General features: G+C 37.8%; 1 protein-coding gene across 2 annotated transcripts in view; it reads right to left on the bottom strand.

Moving 5' to 3' along the window:
- The window catches only part of CDH6 (cadherin 6), a 136,648-nt gene that overhangs the window by 11,379 nt on the left and 98,991 nt on the right, over positions 1-26,278 (bottom strand). For both annotated transcript variants that reach the window (XM_070476524.1, XM_070476525.1), the window contains exons 3-8: positions 19,093-19,387; positions 15,446-15,565; positions 12,317-12,484; positions 8,860-9,047; positions 6,447-6,700; positions 320-456 (exon numbers count right to left, since the gene is read on the bottom strand). In XM_070476524.1, the coding sequence (XP_070332625.1) occupies positions 320-456; positions 6,447-6,700; positions 8,860-9,047; positions 12,317-12,484; positions 15,446-15,565; positions 19,093-19,387 (1,162 nt within the window). The remainder of the gene's footprint in view (positions 1-319; positions 457-6,446; positions 6,701-8,859; positions 9,048-12,316; positions 12,485-15,445; positions 15,566-19,092; positions 19,388-26,278) is intronic.

Genomic DNA, 26,278 nt, shown 5'->3' with positions numbered 1-26,278 from the left:
CAGCAGCTTGTGTGACACTCTGATTTACAAGCATTTTAGAATCAAATACAACATGTACCAATTCAAACTAGACTGAGAAATGCATTCCTGTTTTATTGTTCCCAAACTACAGAACTTTCACAATTGCTTCTGCATTTATGACTGACCCAACATGTGTTTAGAAGAAGCATTTAGTACAAATCATTACAGAGCTCTTTCATTCAATACGTATTGAGCAGGATCATCAATACACAGTGATGAGTTTCAGCCATGCTTCACCAGCCCTCGCTGAGATGCCCTCTGTCAATCAGGGATGGTAGTGGCAAAAGGGTGGACTTACTGATCTCTGTTGCTATCACTGTAATGTTGTGCCACAGCAGTGTTTCTCGGTCAAGAAGTTTCGATGTAAAGATTGAACCATTTCCAGAATCGATGTTGAATATTCTGTCCATATCTGTGTGTCGATCAACAGAATACCTGAAAATGCAGAATAGAATTTAGGAAGGTTTTCTATTTGTTATTTTTACATCTTAAAAACTATTCCAGAATATTGGTTACATGAAATTTTTTCTACCTTTAGCGCATATTTGAAAATCTGTAACTTAACATTGATGCTTGAACTATGGTGTTGGAGAAGGCTCTTGAGTGTCCCTTGGAATGCAAGGAGATACAACCAGCCCATCCTAAAGGAAATCAGTCCTTAATATTCATTGGAAGGACTGATGCTGAAGCTGAAACTCCAGTACTTTGGCCATGTAATGCGAAGAACTGACTCACTGGAAAAGACCCTGATGCTGGGAAAGATTGAAGGCAGAAGGAGAAGGGGACGGCAGAGGATGAGATGGTTGGATGGCATCACCAACTCGATGGACATGAGTTTGAGCAAGCTCCAGGAGTTGGTGATGGACAAGGAAGCCTGGTGTGCTGCAGTCCATGGAATCACAAAGAGTCAGACACAACTGAGTGACTGAACTGAACTGAACATTAAGCAATATATTCTGAGAAATTATTGCTTTACAGTTGAGGTCTTAATAGAGCCCACTAGACAAGTTGTATGATTTTTGAGTATCATCCCCAATTTTTTTTTAAATGTAATTTGGATCGAGTTTATATACTAATTGTTATGTTTTAACTTTTTAGATCTTTAGAATTTTAACATTTGTATGTGCATAAGTAGGATTATTGGTTATTTTTCTACTACTCATTTTTATTTTAAAAATCATTTTGTTGAAAAAGCAAAAGGTGGTAAATGTGGCTAAGGTGAGTGAGGCTGGAGAGGTAGGAGACAGGTTTGGAAAGAGATTCACAGTTGGGACTGTAGAGGGATGGGCTGGCCACGGGGAGGAGTTGGAGTTTATTTGAGCTTGATGTAGATCTTCCAATGGATTTTATGCAGAGGAGTGTCACCGTCCAACTCATGCTTAATAAAGATCACTGGCTGAATTAGGAGAATGGTTGGATGGTGATATTACAAACGATAGGCGTGAAGAACAGGATTTGGGGAAGATCAGTTTTGATATGTTGAGGCTGAGGTGCCTTAGGAAAGTCCAGGAAGCTCAAGATAAACATCTGGACTAACAATCTGGATTTTCGAGCCAATTGTCTAAGAAGAGAAGACGGAAAAATGCGAGGAACTGAGTTGCTTACAGGATGAACAGGAACAGAGACCCACAGGGACTAGAACAGTGCCTAGAGCAGAGTAAGAATTTGATACATATTTAAAAAGGAGGGTTTGGAGAATTCAAGGAAAACCAAGAGGTGTTTTAGAAACCAAAAAGGGACAAAGTCTTCAACACTGAAATTCATGGAAGGCAAGCAGACTTTGAGAAATGCTATCTTCTTTATAAATTTATCACTAGTTTCTGGAATAGCCATAAGTAAGAGGAAAATATATAATATACCCTGTTTTATAGAGGATTCCTAAAGAGAAAACTCAGAAGAAAGTTGATAGGTGAAGGTTATTAGGAACAAAAAAATTGCTCATCTCAGCTGCATTCTCAAAATGTACATCATGATAGGAGATTTTAAAATGTCAGCTCAATAGAAATATATTTTAAGTAAATGTCTTACCTAGTCATACATGTGTGGAATTATGCATTAAAAAAAAACTTGTTACTAACTTGCAAATAGTGTACTATATTCTAAGATTCTATTTCAATTATTTTGTTTTAAAGTACTACTATTGAATTATAATAAACAATATATGTTATCTTAATAAAATCTCTTTTTATCATCTAGCAGATGTCTAAAAATAGATATTCAATTATTGTAGGGTATTTAAACCCGATTTTAAAGAGAATTAATTAAGTTCACAATGAATACATATATATCAACCTGGAATTTTAGTTTCAGTTTATATAAATCTAGTGTTTTATTGTTAAAAGTATTGAAACAGATGAAAGAGCTATTGTTTTGTCATTTATGTCATGAATCAACATTTATTAAGAATTTAACCAATTGCATTGAACTTGTTTGATCAACTTGCTTCATTTTTAATTTCAGGATGATAAATATTTATAGGACATGATTACCAAAAAGGAAATCTCAGTATTCATAGCCTTTGTAAAGAATTTAATAATTTTCTACAAATGTATATTTTTCTTTCATGAAAAATGTCAAGCTTAAGACATGCTGCTTATTGCTTTTATAAGCTATAACAATTATACCCAGCAGTAATCTTTTCTTGTTCTTTGTCTGTTTCCTTCCTGCTATGGTTTTAAGTTTTAAAAGTACTCATATTTTCCAATCAAGCTTTGAAATAAAGGGTGAGGAATTTTTAGTTGAAGGTGGCTTTTCATTTTATTTATTTACTTGTTTAATGCTTTTGGACATGAGTGTTGCATGCAAGATCTTAGTTCCCCAATCAGGGATCAAACCCATGACCCCTTCAGCAGAAGTATAAAGTCTTAACCACTGAACTGCCAGAGAAGTCCTAAAGGTGGCTTTTGATTTTAAAGAGAGAGGACAATTTAGGAAATATAATAATTCTATATTATTTTCTTTCCTTGATTGGGGGATTTAAAATCATTAGAAGACCTAAAATGTCTACATTGTTTAGGAAAGATGTCTCACTTGAGGCACACAAAGCCTCATTTATTTGTTGTTTTTCTTTCCAAAGTAATTTCTACTTATATCCAGAAATTTACTGTCAGTCACATTAATTGTAATAATATTTGATAAGGAAAACAGTAATCAATTCATCATGATTAAAGTGGATCATCTGCTAGGTACCTCCTTTTTTCCCCTCAAACTTTACTGTATTCTGTGATTCAGTAATTTGTCTTCTCATGTACCCTGAAGGGAGCTTTGTGGGTCAGGAAAATACAATGTATTTGCATGTAAAATTTTCATAATAAGTATTCAGAGTGACATTTCATAAGACTTCCATGTAAATCAAAGGACACTTGTGGCATAAAGTAGTTGAAAGAAAATTATTTTATGTGACTGAAGAAGTAAAGATTTGTGTTAAAATAATGATAATGTTTGGGGAAGAATTCTCTAGTATAATTATACACTTAAGATGGCATCTAACACTTAATTGTTCCATATTTATGTCTTGAATAACCAAAAACTATATATGGTTGTACTTTCTGAATATAAGAATCAGTTTTAATTCTCCTATAAAAGAAACCACTGGAATATACATCTATGTACCAATGTATCTATATATATTTTTATCTCTATGTCTATACATGAAATTCATATGTACCAAAGAAAGACTGGCAGAAAAAATTTTAAAATTAGTTGACAGCCAACCTAGCTTCTGACAAGCTAACTACTTCCTATAATGAAACAAAATAAATACAATGGGTAAAAGTGGTATGTGGTATAAAAGTAAAAGAGATATAAAAATGCAGCCTAAGTTCCAAGAAGACATTATCTCTTTCATTAAAAATATTTTGACTGATCAAAGAAGTAATCAAACTTTGTATTTATAAATTTCAAGCATTAGCACATTTTAATTGGTCTTGATATTGACTTGCTAAGATTGTTTTCTTATGCAATATACAAACTTTGAGTAAAAGCACGCTGTGAAAGTACTTAAAGTTATTCATGTTGTATAAGAAAAAGGCCATCGTTTAAATTCCTTGTTGCGTGTGTGCTACGTGCTTTGTACGAGGCGGCTTCACTTGTGTCCCACTCTTTGAGACCCCATGGACTGTAGCCCGCCAGGCTCCTCTGTTCATGAGATTCTCCAGGCAAGAATACTGCAGTGGGTTGCCATGCCCTCCTCCAGATCAGCTGGACCCAGCGATCGAACCCATGTCTGGTATGTCTCCTGCAGTGGTGGGTGGGTTATTTACCATGAGTGCCCCCTGGGAAGCCCATTTTCCTTATTAATAATGTTAAATGTATATGGAAAAACCCTTGACCCATGGAGCTCTCATGTGGCTACTCTGGGTTGCCCATCACGCAATTCAAGGAGATATTCCAGTAGAATGATAAAACAACAAAGTCTCTTTCCCCAGAGATTTAAAATTATTCTCTGAAAATAAGCCAGGCATTTCTGTGTTTTAGATGTGGGACTTGCCATGAGGTTTCATTTGAACAAAGGACTCAATGGCTGAAAAGTTAGGAAACAACTGCCTTAGAACTTCAGTCTTTCATCTGCAAAAAAAATATTCTTCACGCAACAACCAATGTGATCCTTTGAGAGAGTAGTTTTGGATTAGTTAACTCTGCTCAAAGCTTGCCAGTGGCTTCTTACCTCAATCAGAATAAAATCCAGTGGTTGCGAGGACCCACAGATCCCAGTAGGACCTGCCTCGCTCACCACCTACCGAACCTCTCTGTTGCCTGATGCTTGATACCGTTACTTCTCTTCATCAGCGACTGCTCTCAGCTTGGCTGGCCTCTCCTCCCATATGCCAGGCAAGCTCTGATATCAGATCGTCCCCTTGCTTTTCCCTCTTCTTGGCACCTTCTTTCCCCAGATATCAATGTGGTTCATCCCTTCATTTCATTCAAATCTTTACTCAAATGATTTCCAACAAGGCCAGGCCTGACTGCACTAAGACAGTATCCAGATGCCTTTGTGTTCTTTCTTTCCTCTGGCTGTGCCACACAGCATGGGGATCTTAGCTTCCTGACCAGGGATTGAACCCAAGCCCACTGCACAGGAAGTGTGGAGTCTTAACCACTGGACCATCAGGGAAGTCCCACCCTTTGTCTTCTCTGTCTTATTTTGCTGCTTATGCTTTAGTGTCACTTGACATATCACAGGGCTCCCCTGGTGGCTCAAGCAGTAAAGAATCTGCCTGCAATTCAAGAGACCCAGGTTCAGTCCTTGGGTCGGGAAGATCCCTCGGAGAAGGGAATGGCAACCCACTCCAGTATTCTTGCCTGGAGAATTCCATAGACAGAGGAGCCTGCTACAGTTGGACACAACTGAGCAACTAACACGCCCACATATTTATTGTTTGCTCATTTCTGTCATCCCCGGTTAGAATGCAAGCTCCCTGCATTCAGGACTGGGTACTGTTCTCACTCATATCCCTAGTGCCTAGAACAGGCCTGGCACATGGCAAATGCCCTGAGCAGAGATTTTTGGACTCACTGGCACAATTTCTCAGTCTGCTTACTTTCTTCACGGGGTGTAATTGACACAATAATACTCTGGTTTAGCACTTTTCTCAGTGAGTCAACTAAGCTATGGGTAAAGGCTTGAAGTTGTGGACTCCAGTGCTTTCATGATAAGATTCTAGCATACTTATGCAATGATAGTCTCAAAGAGCCATGAGGCTTTCTTACAACGTAATTTACAGTGAAGGTGTACAAGGAAAATAGAGCTTGCTTACTTGGTATATATTTGGACTCAACTCTATTAATTTCCCCATGATTTCCCAGACATATATCATGAAACTGTGCTTGTTTTTATCCATGTCTGCAAAAGAAAATTATGCATCCAAATGGAGCATAATTCTGCCTGTAAGTGTTATATGGTAGGTTCTTCCACACGTGAAAAACAGACTTTCAAGCCCAGTGCCTTGTTTGTTAAAAGTGCTTCCTTCACCAACTTTGACAAATCTAAGACCTGAAAAGAAATCCCAGTCCATTCAACTGCATTACCTTGTACCACTCCCCTGTAAGCAATAAACTCCTTACAGCTCATTTTATGCCTTCTCCCCAAATTAAAAAAATAATTGTGGGGGTTGACTGAAGGCATACGGGATCTTAGTTCCCCAATCAGAGATCAAACCCATTCCCTCTGCAGTGGGAGGGCAGAATCTTAGCCATTGGACCACCAGGGCAATTCCCAAATGTTGAGTTTTTAAGGTTTGTTTAGTTGCTAAAATAATATTTTATATCATGCAAGAAGTATAAAGGTAGTAAAAGTATTTTAAATGTTTTTTTAAGGAAGATACAACTAATTGGAAAAAAGGATTCATCTTTTCCAATTTACAAGTGACTATTTTAATTTAAATCAACAAACTTATGGAAGAGACATGTCACAGAAGTGTGCTTACTTGACAGGGTTCCTGGCAGCATCTGGGTCTTGGGCTGTGACTGAGCCTACTGTCGTATTTATCTGAGCATCTTCTCTTATTTGCAGGATGTAGGCCAGTTTGCTGAAGACAGGAGGCTCATCTACATCTTCCACCATAATTCTCACCGTGGCTGAATCTTTGAATGGACCCAGGTAGAGAAAGCGGGGTTCAACGTGAGGATTGGAGGCTTCCACTTTGAGGGTGTACACTTTCTTCTTTTCAAAGTCCAAGAGCTTGTGGGAAGTGAGGGGAGGAAGAAATGACATATTTAAAGCAGTCAAGACACAGAAAGTCAAGACATGAGCCATTTTTAATGCAAACCACTGACAAATGAATGTGATCATATTGCTTTGAGACATTACTACACAGCATAATGTTGGGAAAAGACACTGGAGTTCAGATGCCACACAATCCTGATGAAATTGTGGGCAGAAATCATGCACCAGGAATGAAAGTTTATGATGGGCAGGAGAGGGCACTGGAAGCGGGAGAGAACCTAAACAGACCCTTTTATAAAAGTCCTTATATTTGACTATCAGGAGCCACACCAGGGGCAGGTTGGCAAATATGTAGTACAGCATTCTGTGTCAGCTGTTGTCACATTTGGCTTTAACTGAACAGTCACTGAGTGTTTAAAATTTGTCAGAGAACTTCCCTGGTGGTCCAGTGGTTAAGACTCTGTGCTTCCAATGTAGGGGGCATGGGTTCAGTCCCTGGTGGAGGAACTAAGATCATAGCTAGGATGGAGAGTTGCTGGTTTGCAGCCTAATTTCCTATTCCTTGTTCAGATAAAATAAAATTTGTTTTTTGTTGTTTTGTTTTTGGCATGAGGTGTTAAAATATTCCAAGTGATATCCAGATAAGGGCATCTGGCTAATTACTTGCCAAAGAAAGTAATGATCATTGTTGTCAGAGGTCTGTAGAAGTCTCTCTGCTTCTGGAGACATAGTGAACCCAAATGCTTATTGCTGACTTTTAGTTTTAGATGATAATATGACAAGGCTCACTAGAAACACAATTAATCAAGATGTTAGTGAATGTGATTTAGTTGGCTAGGCAAAATTTCAGCATGAATCTGATAAGGCACCAAGAAATTAAAAAGGTTAATGCACACTAATGGGCTTCCTAATTATATTATAGTATAAAACATTGATCTGAATGTCACTGAAACATGTTTTATTGTGTTTCCAGATATTAAGACATACAATCCAAAGCTTAAGAGGAAAATTTTTCTTCTTATTTACGTCCACCTATGCTTATATTTACCAGCAAATAAAACATTACACCAAAGGAGAGAGAAAATACGACACGATACATGATAAAAGTGAACTCATTAAACACAGTAACCAAAATTAATATTATTTTTAGCTTTGAAGCACACAGTTTATTGATTTTTAATTTTTGCCATATTTTAGTATACTGCTCCATGACAATTTTGGGGGTAAATAAGTACATAGGGGACAAATAAGAATTCAGAACATAAAGTTTTTGTGTGCGTGTTCCAGAGTAGTGATTAACTACATAAGAGAAAAATAGGAATTCAGAATATAAAATCTTAATTATTGCATTTCAAAAAGTAGCTAAAGAGCTTGCAGGAAATTTTGTTACTTTATTTTTGTGGTCTTTCTATATCTTCTCTCTCTAATTCAAACCATCTTTGTCACTGCTTGTATTACTCCTTTCCTTCAAATCATGTAGTGGAATTTGTAGTTATATGTGTTTCTTTGTGCATTTGCTTTCTTGTCCATAAGAGTGGTTCCATGAGAGCAGAGACCATTTTGTTGAATGTACTATTGCATCTCCAGCATTCAAACGGTGTCTGGCACTGTTTTAAAATTTGTTCTTCACTTATATTACTTATTCATGTATTTTTATGTGTTTCATTTGCTTATGCTATTTACTTAGGAACTTTTAAATGCAAATTTATTAAAAAGTATAGAACTAATGAATGCATAAGATTATTGAGAACCCCTGAAAGCCAACCAAAGAGCTCTCAATGTAATTAGACTAGGTCTTAAAAAAAATTCAGCTTCCCAGTGGTGCTAGTGGTAAAGAACCCGTCTGTCAACACAGGTGATATAAGAGACACGGGTTCAATCACTGGGTTGGGAAGATTCCCTGGAGATGGGAATGGCAACCTACTTCAGTATTTTTGCCTGGAAAATCCCATGGACAGAAGAGCCTGGTGGGCTACAGTTCATGAGGTCACAAAGAATAGGACACGACTGAAGCATCTTGGCATGTGTGCAATGCATGCAACACTCTTACTCTTAAAAAAATGAATAAACAAGACTTGAGAGGAATGTTCATGTGAGATGTAATTGCCCCTTTACTTGGGGACAAGAGAAAAATAAACGCTTTCATTTGCACAGTATTTTAAAAAATGCATTACCTTTTTGACAGTTATAATCCCTTCCTGAGTTTCCTGATCGGTGATGACATCAAACATGTCCAGCCCCTCTCCCTCTGTGATGCTGTACTCGATTTCAGCATTTTCTCCCACGTCGGCATCGCTGGCTTTGATCCTGCCAATTGGTGTACCCGGTGGAGAAGATTCAGGGGTTTTAAACTGATATGTACCTATTAATTAGCAGACAGATAGAAGTCAAACACAGACTAATTACACCCCATCATAATAAAAACAAAACCCATTTTCTAGCAGTTTGTTCAGATAGCACCATGGATGCAGGCAGATTTGTGCTCTCCTTAAAATAATTAATGGTGCCCTTGTCTCTTTAATGTTTTTACTTTCATGGTTGTCAAGAATATTTCTTCTATTTCATGACTTGTCTCTTGGCAAAGGGAAAACATTTTTCTTGTCCTACAGTAGGCTTCCAAGTTTACGGTGTGATTGTTAGAAAGCCTGAACTGTTAGAGGAGGGTGCAGTTTTCGAAGCCTCCTGTTAATGTAATCTAGCAGAAAGAACAGAAAAGAATTAAACTTGAACTGTGACTTTAAGCCAGTTACTAGGTATTCTTTAAGAGTTCTTTCTGTCATTGCTAATAGTCACTGAAGGTGAAAACAAATTACAGCACTTCAGAGAATGTATCCAAGTAGAGATGAGATTCCTTCACTCATATGTGGAGCTGGTTTAGTTGCAGTTAAGAATATATATAAATACATTGAGGAATAAAGCTCTGAAATTTTTCTAGTTTTGACTAGATTTTTATTCATTTAAATATTAGTGTCTTTTTTATACATGGATCTCTCCCATTCTTATATTTATACTACTAATTAAAAACTCTATTATGTAGACATACACTTTTCTTACATCTTCATGTTGGGAAATTAGTCAAAGGAGACTACATGTGAGTTTCAATTTAGATATGCCAGGCTAGCATGTCCTTAGCACTACCCCTCCACCCCAAAATAGCAGAAACAAAAGTTATCCTACTCTCGCCCATTACATTTTACCACCATTTACACAAATTGCCTTGGAAAGAAAATTTACACTGTCACTACTCATCTGTGAAAGTCTCTCAGTCGTGTCTGACTCTTTGTGACCCCGTGGACCATATAGTCCATGGAATTCTCCAGGCCAGAATACTGGAGTGGGTAGCCTTTCCCTTCTTCAGAGAATCTTCCCAACCCAGGGATCAAACCCAGGTCTCCCACACTGCAAGCGGTTTCTTTACGAACTGAGCCATCAGGGAAGCCCACTAAGGTATAATACTTTAATAATATTTAATTCACTAAGTATTGAGCTCATTCTTGACACAATGATAAAAGAGGCCAGTTTTATTATGAGGGAAGTGGAAGTGTACTTGGGTGCCTCCAATCCCTTCCTGTATTCTCCTATCCCTCTCCTTGGGACATTATGCAGAAATGATCACAGTCTCTTCTAGGAGAGAGTGGAGAGGGGGAAGTCCCCTGGTAACAAGGTATGGGTAAATCCTCCTGCTATCCTTCCCCAAGCCATTCCCACATAGAAAAGAGGTTTTGGGAGAAAGTGTTGGTGATCCTGATTTTTTCATGTCAGGCTCCTGAATGGATGTTTTAAGGTTCATAAAAACTTTCTTCTGCCCGTTAAATCAGAAATCAGTTAGCTATTCTATTTTTGCACTTAGCTAACTATGATTAAATACTTGAAAAAAGTAGACAGTATGGAAATTCCTTAAAAAACTAGGAATAAAACCACCATATGACCCAGCAATCCCACTCCTAGGCATTTACCTTGAGGAAACCAAAATTGAAAAAGACACATGTACCCCATTGTTCACTGAATCACTATTTATAATAGCTAGAACATGGAAGCAACCTAGATGTCCATCGACAGACATTAGCTGTCCATGGACAGTTGGATGGATAAAGAAGTTGTGGTACATATACACAATGGAATATTACTCAGCCACAAAATGGAACACATTTGAGTCAGTTCTAATGAGGTGGATGAACCTAGAACCTGTTATACAGAGTGAAGTAAGACAGAAAGAGAAAGATAAATATCATATTCTAATGCATGTATATGGGATCTAGAAAAACGGGATTGAAGAATTTATTTACAGGGCAGCAATGGAGAAACAGACATAGAGAATAGACTTATGGACATGGGGAGAGGGGAGGAGAGGGTGAGATGTGTGGAGAGAGTAACATGGAAACTTCATTACCATATGTAAAATAGACAGCCAACTGGGAACTTGCTATATGGCTCAGGAAACGCAAACGGGGGCTCTGTGTCAACCTAGAGGGATGGGATGGGGAGGGAGATGGGAGGGAGGTTCAAAAGGGAGGGTATATATGTATACCTATGGCTGATTCATGTTGAGGTTTGACAGAAAACAACAAAATTCTGTAAAGTAATTATCCTTCAATAAAAATAATTTTTAAAAAATTTCTTATTGGTCCATGTGTATCTCCATTATAATAGAAGCTCTTAATCAGTTGATTGGGTTTAAAAACTGACCACATTTGAATAAGTGGGTTTTGTACTTAATGATGGGAAACTATTTTCTCCTAGAAGAAGGGATTCAGGTATTAAATAGTTTTCTCCGGTGGCTCAGACAGTAAAGAATCTGCCTGCAATGCAGGAGACCTGGATTTAATCCCTGGGTTGGGAAGAACCCCTGGAGAAGGGGACAGTACCCACTCCAGTATTCTGGCCTGAAGAATTCCATGGACTGTGTAGTCCATGGGGTTGCAAAGAGTAGGATATGACTGAGTGACTTTCACTTAGGAAACCATGGTCAGAAAGGGCTTTTGATGTTGGAAGAAAAATGACATGAAAACCAGTACCTACTGAGGTCTATAAGTGAAAAGGTCAAGTGTATTGCTTAAGAGTGGGCACTTATCTTCCTTCATCTTCCTTCTTATCTAATCATGATTGTTAAAGATTTCAGAGATGACTTTTGGTATCTCAGTTAACCATAGTGTGGAAAACTATTTATGAGTACAAATGGTTTAAGTGCATAGTTATTTCTACAGTTTTATTTTTAGAAACAGTAAAATGATAAATCCTCCCCTTGCAAAGACTTAAAGGAGATTACATTCCTTATTAAATTCACAAAATATACAGTCGATTTTTTCCTAACAAATAGCAGCATGCTTGTAAACATATGTTCTGCACAAGCATACTTGTGTCTGTGGTAGTCTTATTAATAAAGAAAAATAAAACAATGGTATTGCTTTTACAATAACAGACATATCAGGCAACTGCTCAGCTAATTACTGATAAACATTTACATCTACTGAGCATCAGTACTGTCGGCTCATTTTTAATAAATGCACAAGTTCTTACTAAGTTCACTTAACTTTGGCAATTAATAACAATAAAGAAAAAATAAATATCATTCTTAAAGTTACAGTTTTACAAAAGTTCCCTGAAGAAAGTCATTCAATCAAATGTTCCTACTCTGGGGAAACCGAGGAGGGTTGTCATTGACATCAGTCAGCGTGATGTTCACCGTGGTAGTCCCAGATAATCCGCCCATCTGGCCGCCCATATCCTTGGCTTGAATTACCACTTGATACTGCTCCCTGTTTTCTCGATCCATGTTGAGCAAGGCTGTCTTGATGATACCTGTGGGTATGAAATTCAGAAATGGAAAGGGATGTAGTAAAAATTACTTTCCAAAATTATTAATTTATGGAAACAAATATAGATTGTCACCCACAATGTGCCTAACACTATGCAGATGTCATGGGTGACCATAAAGATGACTGATTATAGATAACCTTTGTACTGAAAGAAATTAAAATCACATAGGGGAGGTAGATACATTAAAACACACACACACACACACACACACACACACAAACTCATTCACCTATAATGCAAGAAGAATGAAAACGAATGTAAATTACATCCTTCAGTAATGCAGACTGTAAGTTGTATAACTGTTAAGTGTTACAAGATGACACAGCAAAACATAACTTGGCATGTGGCACAGTGATATAGTACTATACCACAGTAGAATAAAAGACAATTAGGTGTATTATGAGGAAATTATTAAGAAAGCCATATATACTTAAAAAGACTTCCCTAATGGCTCAGGGGGTAAAGAAACTGCCTGCCGAAGCATGAGACATGGGTTCGATCCCTGGATAGGTAGACCCACTGGAGGAGGAAGCAGAAACTCATTCTAGTATTCTTGCTTGGGAAATTCTAAGGACTGGGGAGTCTGGCGGGCTGCAGTCCATGGGGTCAAGAAGAGTTGGACATGACTGAGCATGCATATGTATGTGCATATACTTGCACAGACTCTTGAGTTTCACTTTATTGAATTCACTGATTCCTCATCAAATATACCCACCATAACGAATGTTCTGAAGATCTTCTAAATCACAGAACTATGGTCTTATGAAAACAGTATTGGTTCTCTCATAATAATCATCTTGTATGATCCTAGAGAATCTTTTCCCTAAAGCTGAGGTGAACTTTAGCTCAACAGGTCCTAGCAGTGACCAACACTCTTCAGCTAGATAAAAATTATCTCTATTGTTAGGTAGTTATAAAATACTTAAAGAACTTCTAAAATTTCATCTACTTTTTGTGTAAGGCTTAGGCTTAAATTAACCACAGTCTTTCAAAACTCACTGATGAAGTCTTTATAACCTTCTCTGGTGGCACATTCCAGTGTTTAATGACTAATGAAACTGAAAATACCTTTCTTTACTATTAACAGAATATCTCGGACAACAGGTCAATTTTATTCCTATAGTGCTGGCTCCAGTGAAAGTGAAACTGCTTTCTATTCTCCAAATAATAGTACTTCTCTATTTAAATACAGGAGATCACCTTAGCCTTTTGTCCTTTAAGTTGAATAATTCTAATTTTTCATCCTCATTGTCTCTAATCTCAACATTTTCTTTCTCCTTGGGATTCTTTCCAAGTTCATTGCACCTCTTACATTGATTTCCAACTAGATATAGTAACTTAGAAAGGTTTTGATATCCAAACAATAATGGAAGCTTGAAAATTGTGTAAAAGGAACTTGACTCCTAACATGATAGCAAAAATACATGTGGAATTTACCATACAGTACAAGTTCAGTTCAGTTTAGTTGCTTGGTTTTGACCGACTCTTTGTGACCCCACGGACTGCAGCACACCAGGCCACCCGTGTCCATCACCAACTCCTGGAGCTTACTCAAACTCACGTCCATCGAGTCAGTGATGCCATCCAACCATCTCATCCTTGGCCATCCCCTTCTCCTCCCACCTTCAATCTTTCCCAGCATCAGGGTCTTTTCCAGTGAGTCAGTTCTTCACATCAAGTGGCCAAAGTATTGGAGTTTCAGCTTTAGCATCAGTCCTTCCAATGAATATTCAGGACTGATTTCCTTTCGGATGGACTGGTTGGATCTCCTTGCAGTCCAAGAGACTCTCAAGAGTCTTCTCCAACACCACAGTTCAAAAGCATCAATTCTTCATCACTCAGCTTTTGTTACAGTCCAACTCTCACATCCATACATGACTACTGGAAAAACCATAGCTTTGACTAGACGGACCTTTGTTGGTAAAGTAATGTCTCTGCTTTTTAATATGCTATCTATGTTGGTCATAGCTTTTCTTCCGAGGAGCAAGTATCTTTTAATTTCATGGCTGCAGTCACCATCTACAGTGATTTTGGAGCCCAAGAAAATAAAGTCTGTCACTGTTTCTATTATTTTCCCATCTATTTGCCATGAAGTGACAGGACTGGATGCCATGATCTTAGTTTTCTGAATGCTGAGTTTTGAGGCAAAGTTACAATACAATACAAGTGGTATATATTAAAACACAATTCATCATAGATAGTATGCTACTTGGTGGAGACAGTGCAGAAAACTGAGATGTGGAAAAAAGAGTTAAGAAAATACATTTTTTTTTTTTTTTAGGGTGGTATCAGTTAAGATAAGCTAGACAATGTGACAACCAACAAAGTAAAATCTCAGTGGCTTAACAAAACTAAAGTGTTCTGGGTAGGCCAGAAAGAAAATCTGCTCATGATCACCTTTAGACATTCAGGCTGAATACTCACTCAATACTGGTTTCTATCCATGATCACTGTGGCAAGTGGGAGGGAAAATGGTGGATTATGCACCAGGTCTAAAAGTTTTGCTTGGAAATGACTCATATGACTACCACATTTCATTGCCCCAAATAAATCACATGGCTATATCTAGCTTTCCAGTAAGGTAGAGAGATGTAATCCTACTAAGTGACTAGAAAAAGAAGAATCAGAATATGTGTAAAGAACCCTCTTGGCTATCAAAAGGGGTTGGCCTTTTAGTTTTATCTCAAACTGGAAGAAATAATAAGGCAATGTGTAATTTTTCCAAATCTCCCTTGTATAAACACAGTAGATGAAAGATCCATTGTCAGATTTCTTGATTAAAATGATCTGGATGTCATGTTTACAAATATGTCACTGGTGCTTGGAGATGAATCTAAGAAAATTCAATCACACTGATTGTTTTTAGTAAAAATATGCTAGCTCAGCTGAGCATGTCAATTAAAATTACAGATCTTAAAAAGAAGATGCAAGAGGAATTCTAACCTGTTTCTGATTCCACTGAAAAATAGGGCTGCCCCTGTAGGATGCTATAGACAACTTTAGCGCTGTTCCCGTAGGTTGGATCATCAGCATCAGTTGCAGTGACTTGGACAACAAATGTGCCTGTAATGAAAGAAACATGAATTGAAAATAAATTAAGGGTTCATTATGGATCCTTGATTCCCACACATTAGGAAAAAGCACAATCATACTTCTATACAAAACTATCATGTCAAGGGAGTGGAGAACCACAGTAGGAATCTAGGCTAAAAAGCCTTGGATTTCTTATTCTGAAGGAATGTGAGAAACATTCATAAATATTGAAAGGATTAAATTGGGCTTCTCAGGTGACTCAGTGGTAAAGAATCCACCTGCAATTCAGGAAACATAGGTTCGATATCTGGGTTGGGATCATTCCCCGGAGAAGGAAATGGCAACCACTCCAGTATTCTTGCCTAGGAAATCCCATGGACAGAATGGCAGGGTACAGTTCATGGGACTGCAAAAGAACTGGATATGGTTGCTCAGCTGCTAAAGAATCTGCTTGCAATGCAGGAGACCTCGGTTTGATCCCTGGGTTGGGAAGATCCCCTGGAGAAGGGAATGGCTACCCATCTGCTGTATTCTGGCCTGGAGAATCCCCATGAACAGAAGAGCCTGTGGGTTACAGTCCATGAGGTCGCAAAGAGTCAGACAAGATTGAGTGACATTCACTTCCCATTAGTGACTAAAAACAACAAGGATTAAATTAAAGGGGAGCATGGGAATGATCATGACTTTGGGTGGAACTGATTCCAATCCATCTCTAAGGGTGAGATTTGATTGGGTTTTTGCTACAGTGATTCTTTCAAGTTGTCTAGGCCTAAATATACTGGCATCTTGTACTACTTTTTCTACAAGGATTAGTTTAGGTATTGTTCAGTTGGAGGGCCATTTGTGATTTTGCTGAAAGTTTGTTGTGTCATAGGTGCTTTTGCTCCCTGAATGTAACGTGCTGATTGGAGCCTGAAAATGCAGCAGCTATTTTGTGATCTTGGCAATGCTAGTCCAAGGACAAAGCTGAATAGGACAAAATTACAGAGAAATAGCTAGAATCCAAATCAAACTATGTTCAAAGTCCACTTTGCTTTTAGACTTAATATGACCACTAAACACTTTCATTGTTTAAAGTAATTTGAATTGGGTTTTCTGTTACTTATAAATAAAAGCATCCTAGGTGATAAATCTGTCTGATAATTCTAAGAGGTTGAAAGACCTTGTCTTGAACCTTAAGAGAAGTAGTTTTGGATTAAGTAAAGAATTAATTGGAATAGTGGAGAATACACATCTGGAATTTATAATCCTCAAAGATGATTATAATTAAGTGTACAAAGAAAGCTATGTTGTTTCAGATTGGCATTCTTATTTTAGAGACCGTAGTTAATAATACCATTCAAAGTACCCCTAATCCTCATGAAATTCCATGCAAATTTTTATGTGTATGCCTAAATGGATATGACACAGTAGAGAAGTGTCATAGATTTTATCTGATTCTGAAAGGGGTCTGTGACTTCCTAAAAAGGTAAGACCCTCTGAATAAGATAATTTTATGGATGAATTTTGGTATTCATATTAGACAGAGTAAACATACTGATAGAATTCTACTGTCCATGAACAGGGTAGGGAAGTCACAGTTAAGGAATACTGGAATTTTCATCTTGCTTTTATAATATCTAACCAATTCTATTTATTGAACTAATACACTATACTCTCTTAGGGTGGCATACTCTTGGATGGAGCATGTTGATGCATGAGATAGAGCATCCATCCTTGTAATTTAGCAAGGAATGAGGGAAGAATGAAAGCATAAGATTTTATTTATTTATTTATTTTTTCTGGCATGTGGGATCTTCCTGGGTAAGGGATCAAACTTGTGTGTCTTGCATTGTCAGGCAGATTCTTTACCACTGAGCCACCAGAGAAGCCCAGAAAGCATAAGATTTTAGAGTGAGAATTAATAGTAGAAGTCAACAAACACCTGTGTTCTTACTTGACATCAATGCAAAATTTGATTGCTTTTAGAATATGATTATCTGGATATTTTGAATGCCTGTTAGTTGCTGGTGTGGTACTTGGGGTTGTGCACTTGTTTTTTCCTTTCATTCTTATGATAGGGATTTAGGAGTTGATGTTTATTATTTCTTTTTTATAGATATGAAACTGGAGGGTCAGAGACATCAAGTTGTTTATTCACCTAAGGCCACATAGTTGCTTATTAGTAGTGATAGTTTCAAACTCTGGTCTATTTGATACCAAAGTCCATATATACCACCTTGTTGCTGCCCCACTACCTTTATGTGATTCCTTTAGGATCCCTTTATTATCACAATAATGACATGTTAATTTATGATAATGATGAATATCAACGTAACTGTGCCTGTGTGCAAATTGGAAAAAGCCTTCTTTTCCTCAAGACCTGTTATTGCCAGGTATCCCCCAAATACTTATAAAGCATATTTAACTCTATAATGGCTTAAGAAGCAAATGGTGCCCCTTATATTGTACAGTCACATTTTTCACATCTGGCTATATAGCTGCTCTGCATGGTGCTGATGATCAGACAGTCTTTCATTAATTCTTTTTGCCCTTTACCACACAGAGGAAAAATATTTTTTTCCTAACAAATCTTCTGTGTAAAAGAATTCTAATCCTCCACTTTGGTGATGATTTGTGATTTTTCTAACAAAATAAAGTGACTTCAAGTAATGAGATGAGCAACTTCTTCATGAGAAAAATTTGGATGTTTTATAATCATTTCTGTATATTAGCTATTGTTCAAGTCTTGGAACTGTGAACTGAAATATCCTTGATATCTGACTCACAGAATGATGGAAATGTTTTTATTATGTAATCTAGCCCTTTTGAACTTGACACTGAGTGAAACTTAAAATAACCCTTTACACAGTAGTTGAAAATTTGTCACTGTCTCTCCTGAAGTGTTTTAATGTGGTTAACAATGATGTCAGTAGGATTTTTTTCTTAATTTAAGAAAAATTCACATTTTCCCAATCTAAGTAAACTAAATGCACACATTAAAATTGGTAGTAGAATTATGCACAGAGTATTAACTAACCATATTAATGTTATGAAAGTCTTAATTTTCACCACTTAGTAAAGAATATATCCCATAGACATCATCTGCATATTTTTGATGGATTTTTAAAAAAGTTTTCTTTGAGTCTCTTTCTCAAATATAATTACTCTTCAGTCTGAACTGTAAACTCAGGGCTTTTGTTTTCCACTGGGGAGATCCTTACCTAATGCCCAATTCTACTATGGGCTAAAAGAAATAGAGAGGGCTATCAAGAAATAAAGTGGACATTTAAAGTGGGAGAGGAAACAAATGAAATGATCTCTCCTTCTCCCTGCCCTTCTCACTCTGCCACTTTTCATTCCCTAATCACTAGAGGAAATGTTGTTTTCTTAAAAATAATAAGACTAATCTCAGGAGACACTGGTCCACTTCCAAAAAGGACCAAATGGATTGTTTGAAACACAGTGCATCTAGAATGTAGCAGCCAAGTTCATTCACTTCAGCAAATTTCACTCATAGGATTCCTGATTCAGTTGATGTACTACTATAGGAAACAATTGAATCACATCTCACTTACCGACATCAGACATTTCGGGAACAGTGGCCGTGTAAATCTCCTTGGTGAATATTGGTTCATTGTCATTGATGTCATGGATCTTGATGATGAATTCAGACTCGGGCTCCACGGGTCTCCCTGTTTTTCTGTTTATAGCCTGAGCTCGAAGTATGTAAACAGGTTTTTCTTCCCTGTCCAGCCTCTTTGTGGCCTGTATGTCCCCTGTGTTTTCATTGATAATGAAGAGATCTCCTGCTCCATCTCCTGAAAGGATATATTTAAGTGATCCATCTCCTCTATCCTGGTCTGAATGTAACTAGTGTAGAAAAAAAAAATTAAAGAAAGTAAAAGTCAAGCATGTGATCCTAAACTGTTTGTCTTTATGATGCAATGCAATGTTAACTTTCATTCAAGTCTTTCTAAGCGTTGCAGATTTTTTTCTTTTACTGTTTATTGAAATCCTCAATAGTAAATGCCATTTGTTAATGAGCATGTTTCCTTATAATCACAGAAATTTCCAGAACTGGAATTCGTGTAAAGTTTAGTAATCTTCATTTTGAAGAATCAAAAAATACAGGCCAGAACAATAGAAAAATGCCCAAGGACACTTCAGTGTATTTTAGTGTAATATGGGAAAGGACCTTCTAAAAATTAGAGTCAGCCTAAAATTGAGTAATCTGCCTTATGAAGTAGTGGGTTCTCTGCTCCTGAAGGCAGTCAAGCAGAAGCTCTGATAAGAGAAACAGCCAGCGACATGGGCCTGGGTAAAGGGTTGAGCTAATGAACATAAAGACACAACTAAAGGGAAGAGGACGATTTTAACTTGAAAATGTAGCCCATGTTACTTATTCTGAATTTCATTTCCACTGCATTGACTTCCCTGCTGTTTCTTTAGTTCCCTTTTTCCCACCTCAGCAAGACTTTGGGCAGTATCTCACAGGTCTTCTGATAATCTAAGGCTATTCACAAATTTTTTCAAAAAGTGCTTTTTATCAAGAACTTTTTTCAGACCTCAGTTGTAAGTATACATACAGAAAGGTTAGCATTCATAGGAAGGCTGCTAATCCTGAAACCTGTGAGGACCCTGTGAGGTCCTCCTGGGTATAAAAGCCCTTCTGTGTTTGTTCTTTCTTGTTTGTAGAAAAAGGCTTTAGTCTCCTGGGCCTTGCCTGAGTTCCAAAGAGCAGACTCAAGCAGTTACTAATTAGGGAAGTGAGGGAATGCACAAACAAAGGAAAAGCAAATCATTCAGTGATAAGATAGTCTTATCACTCTGTGTATAAGATAGTTATACACAGTCCTAAGAGATATACATAACAATCTGACAAATATTTTGAGTTCTACAGAAACTAAGCCCCCCACACAAGGTGGAGGACGGTGATTTACATGCTACCACAAGCATGTAGACCCCAGATTGTTTGAAACCAGAAGGTTGATGGTTATGATTCCTGAAACATTACCCTGTTACCTTACCATCAACCAGTCAGAAGAAGGTCCATAAGCAGCAATTCTCATGCCAAATGTTGCCTTTAAAAACCCCTTCCTAAAAGCTATCAGGGAGTCTGGGTCTTTTGAGCATGAGCTACCCACTCTCCTTGCTTGGTGCCTACAATACATGCTGTACTTTCCTTCATTACAACCTGGAGTCAGTAGATTGGCTTTGCCGTTCAGCAGTTGAGCAGACCCAAATTCTGTTTGGTAACAATCTCTACCTTATTTCAATTCCATCTAAGTGGAGCATCAGCTATGTTAACAATAGTAATGGCAACAACAGCAACAAGCAAACCAACTCTGTGTTCTCTTGATTAACACTGCATGGAATATTCAGAGGAACTTCTACAAACATATTTGAAAATAGAATCTCAGGGCAAAAGGGGGACTTAAAAACATGCAACCCAGACTTTATATAAGTATGTCCCATGGAAAATCATTTATATAAAATGCTGAGAAAAAAAGGTTCTGTGGCCCAATAATTTTGAGAAATACTTCATATTCTGCTTCTTTCTTAGAATCTCCCACTGCCCATTAATTTAAGAAAGGCTATAAGTACCTACAGTCCCAAACTGTACTAAACATTATTTGACCTGGTTTTCCTGAACTTTCTTTGCTTATGAATCCTTTTTGGGTGTGATCCATACTGATGTTCCCCAAAACAGATTTCCAAGAAACTCATTTTGGGAAACATGAGCTAATTTAATGCATCATTGCAGAGTCAAGAAACTGAGGCTCTAGAGTACACAGAGTTTCCCAAATCACACAGATCGTGTGAGAGTCAGATTAGACTTTGAGTGCAAGAAGAGACTTATAGATTATTCTGCGCAACCACCTCATTTTGAGAGATAAACTGTGTCCAACACCTCACAGCTACTGCTAGTTAATAGCAAAGTTTGAGGAAGAGAATATTATTCATGCAATTTGTAGCCTTGAAAGCAATTTGACAGAAATAATGCAAGATAAATGCGAATGGGGAGGAAATTGCTTAGAAGTGAGACAAACGCAATAAGAAATGTAAAACAAGTGAACACCATGATTTGTGTAATGTGATATGCTAAGAAAACGTTGAAACCCTGATTACACAGAAAGAGCCACTGGGGAAAGTTTTAACTCTCCATCGTCAAATTCTAATGACTGAAGAGAGCTCTTAAAAAGCTATTTCATTATCTCATGAGTAACGAAACCAATGTCATTGCCCACTGGATCTGGCTCTGGGGCAGCCATGGTCAGCAGCCTGGCACAGTGCAGGGAGCACCATACCAGGAGAACTGTGTGTGGCTCTTGCACATCCTCTCACTCATCAAATGTGAGATCCTTCAAGAGTCAGTTAACCTCCCAGCACCAGGATCCTCATCAGAAAATGAAGATAATGGAGCTACAGGACAAGGCTGCCATGAAGCACTATTTAAAGACTATATACAAATACTATGTTAATTCCTACATAAACATGGGATAAAAACATGTGTTTATAAAGTGTCTTCCAAATTTAAGACACTGTTACTATTATTAGCTCTTACTTAATAATAAACAGGTTTTTGCTTTTATTTTGACTTTGAGAACTTTTTCTGAGGACTTTGAAAACCCCATTTAATAAACATACGGTATCGCTCAGGTAAAATCTGTTATCAAAAGCCAGTATTCTTCTACCAAGTGGCAACTGTTATCTTTCCATATGATTTATTATATTCTGCATTCCGCTAGATTATAGACTCCCCTCGACTGGTTCTTTCATCACTTTCAATATGTAATCGCTGCACACTTAGTAGGTGAATACCATATCTGGTCACAAGATTTATTCAGGTAAAAGTAATCAGAAACTTATTTTTAGCTGTCAGGAGACACCATTTTGATGACTTATAGAACAAACACCAGGACACTATAAAAGGGCAGCGGAGATGCCAACTAAGAGTGTGAACAGGGATTGCTCGGCAGATTCCACTTCTGATTTATCAACATTTGAAAACTAGTGGGAAAATGCACCTCTTCACAAAGGCATCATATGATAATAAAACAATTTAACTTCACCCTTCTTCCAGCACAGTGTCTGCATCTGATGAAGTGCACAGAATAGAAACTTCCGGAAGCTTTAGTGTGCTCTTTCTTTACTCAGCTCCGTTTCTGTTGAACCCCCCTGGGGCCAGTTCTTTTTTTCTCTTCTTGGGGAGAAGAGGAAACATAAGACATCAGTGCAAGTGAAAGTGGTGGTGACAAGCAGACATTAGGGGTTTATTGAGCTCTTAGAATTTAATTGGATTTTTTTCTTTTGTGATGTCATTCATCACGGCCACTGTAAAAGGCAGAAGTTAAACAACAACAAATAAAAGGTTGTAGGCTGCCTGAGGCATGTTTTTTACTAATTTCAGTTTAATGTGGCTGTTCCATTAAGTTTAATCATCTGGTTCACTTTTAACGATTCACCATCAAGTAAAAATTATCCACTTTCCTCAGAAAGTCACATTTCATCTGGGGCTCTCAGGAGTTTTTACCACTGTACCTGGAGCATTTTGTTTCAGGAGGAGCTCTTGGTCTTTGCTTGTTTTTCTGTTGATTTATCATCATCATTATTTTTAAAAATAATAAAGTTTTTTAAAAAATTATTTATTTATTTAACTTTTCGTTTTCCCTGGGTCTTCACTGCTAGTTTTCTAGTTGCAGTGAGTGGGGGCTACCTTCGAGTAGGCTTCTCATTGCAGTGGCTTCTCTTGTGGAGCATGGGCCCTAGGTGTTCAGACTTCAGTAGTTGTGGCAAGGGGGCTTCATTGCCTTGCAGCATGAGGAATCTTCCTGGACCAGGGATCGAACTGGTGTCCCTGCACTGGCAGGTGGATTCTTAACCACCGGACCACCAGGGAAGCTCTGTCATTTTTTTTAAGTGTAGTACCTTAATAAGTAAATACAGGAATTTGGTGTTACAGATGTGACCCCATGGCAGGCATCACCAAAGCAGTGCCAGTATCTTTTTACCTGCTATATGTACTACCTCCCAACTTGATTTTGACTCTAATTCAAAGGTGTGACACTAGTTGTACAGATTTTTAGTGGTTTATGGAGCTAGTTAATGCTGCTCCCTCCTTCCCCTTACCTATGTGTCACTGAGTCACTTGTCTAAGTCAGTAACTAAACTGAATTTTCTAAGCATCACTGAGACAAGAAAGAATAGTTTAAACAGAAGCATACCTACATAACACATCTGAAAATACCTTAACAGGGGAAGGAATTGTGTGATCTTTTTTTTTTTTTTTTTGCTAAAATAAAAAATTGGGTTATGACTAATATGCTCATAGAAAGTAATGCAGCCCTTTAAGAGATGGAATGAGTGCTAATCTGAGATATACAAGAATTAGAGAACATGGTTAAAAGATGTCTGATTGGGACTGAAGTGCAGAAACTGGATTTGCAGCGGGGAGACCGCCTTTGTGCTAAACAGACTGAATAATATTTTAAATTAGGAAAATAAATTTACAAATCAAGTTAGGACAAATTGAAGCTTAACTGAATTCAATATGTATATGTATACATATACATATCTTGACATAATGCACATATACATAATGCTAATAAATACACTTAATGTTGTAAAAATTGTGAAGAGCTTGTTAGATAGAGTTTATGTCTGGAAGTAATTTCTTGAAGTCCATGACAGGGATTAGGAGTGGATTCTGTTTTAAAGACCATAGGATTAGATAGGCAAAAAATCTTTTAATAAAATTTTATATTATCAACATATTTTAATAGTACTGTATTAGGATGTTAGTGGTTAGTATGAGTTAACTAATTTATAATCTGATGATTCTTTTACAAGTTAAAATGCTGATGGCAGAATATTGGGTGGCCAAAATTTCATTTGGGTTTTTCTATAAGATGTTATGAATGAACTTTTTGGCCACCCGGTATTATTGTGGTGGGCTGCTGGAACTAGTTAGCCATGCAAGATCTCAGACCTCATCTGCCACCAGAATCAGAAACTCAAAGGGTGTTGCTCAGCAGTCTGTGTTTCAAGAAGCCCTTCGGTAATTCTGATGAGTGCTCAAGCACTAGTACTAATGTTAAAAGCAAGCAAGATCTTGGGCAAAGGAAAGCGATGGGTATAGTCATGCTATGTAGTAGTTGTATAACTTTGGGGAACTTAGTTAATTTCTCCAAGTCTTTTTCTCATCCACATAAGAATAATACTGATACTTAGATTACAGGTAGGTTGCTCCGAAAATTAATAAAACAATATATGTAAAATGGTTAACAGAAGGCCTAGCTCAGAGATATGCTTTAATAAATTATTCTTACATCATTTAGTTGCTCAGTTGCTAAGTTGTGTCCGGCTCTTTTGTGACCCCATGAACTGCAGCACACCAGGCTTCCCTGTCCTTCACTATCTCCTGGAGTTTGCTCAAACTCATGTCCATTGAGTCAGTGATGCTATTCAAACATCTTATCCACTGTGGCCCCCTTTTCCTCCTGCCCTCTTTCATCATAAATATGAAGTATTCAACAGGTGGATTTTGAAGGCGAAAAGGCTTGTGCCTGAATTCTGACTTTCCTACTGATGAACTAAATTAATCAGATTACTGTAGTAGTCATGCTGTCCATCTTTAAGACAATACTCAAAAATAAATAAATAAAGAAGAATGGTTTTTGAGAGGTGATGAAGTCAGTTGGGAAGTACTGAGTGTAAGTTGTCCAAGATACTTGCCTGGGAATTAGCTGTATCTGTAACTCTGGATCTCAAGAAAATGTCTGCTCTGGGGTTATATAGAGATTTGGACATTAATGGCATATAGATAATAGTTGAATCTATGAAAATAGATGGATAATCTCATTTAGAGAGAGTATGTGAAATGAGGGAAGACAAGGACCTAAGGAATATCCACATTTAAGGGACAAGGAGAGGAGGACTACCTGGCAAAGTTAGTTATTTTGAGTTTTGTCTTAAAGATGACCAGCATGACTACTACGATAATCTAATTAATTTAGTTGATCAGTAGGAAAGTCAGAATTCAGACACAAGCCTTTTCACCTTCAAAGTCCACCTGTTGAATACTTCACATTTACACCAAAATCAGAAGCACTACCAGAGTCACCCTAAACCTTCCCTTCTGTCTCTGTCTTTCATTAGACCCCTGAAAGTGAAGGTGAAGTCATTCAGTCGTGTCCGACACTTTGCGACCCCGTGGACTGTAGCCTACCAGGTTCCCCCGTCCATTAGATTCTCCAGGCAAGAATACTGGAGTGGGTTACCATTTCCTTCTACAGGGGATCTTCCCAACCCAAGGATCGAACCCGGGTCTCCCGCGTTGGAGGCAGACGCTTTAACCTCTGAGCCACCAGGGAAGCCCCAACTCCTGTCAATCCTACCTCTTGCCTATATCTTGACTCACCACCTTGTGGTGGTGGTTTACTTGCTAGGTTGTCTGACTTTTGTGACCACCGTGGACTGTAACTCGCCAGGCTCCTCTGTCCACGGGATTTCCCAGGCAGGAACACTGGAGTGGGATGCCATTTCCTCCTTCGGGGGACTCGCCACCTACTTGTGCCACCCTGGTCCAAGTCACCACCATTCCTCCTTGGGCTAATGCAAGGAGGCTCTCCCACACATCTTGTGCATCTCTTTTTCCTTTCTGCAATTAGATGAACTTAAACAATTCATACATCAGGTGTTTGTAATCTTGATCTCCACAAGGAAGTCTTCCCTAAGTGGCTAGTCTAAGTTATAGTCTCC

The sequence above is a fragment of the Odocoileus virginianus genome, chromosome 14, assembly GCF_023699985.2.
Source record: "Odocoileus virginianus isolate 20LAN1187 ecotype Illinois chromosome 14, Ovbor_1.2, whole genome shotgun sequence".
In the NCBI taxonomy this organism is placed as follows: domain Eukaryota; kingdom Metazoa; phylum Chordata; class Mammalia; order Artiodactyla; family Cervidae; genus Odocoileus; species Odocoileus virginianus.
Note: the sequence above shows the minus strand (reverse complement) of the source record. Positions and strands in the feature narration are given on the sequence as shown.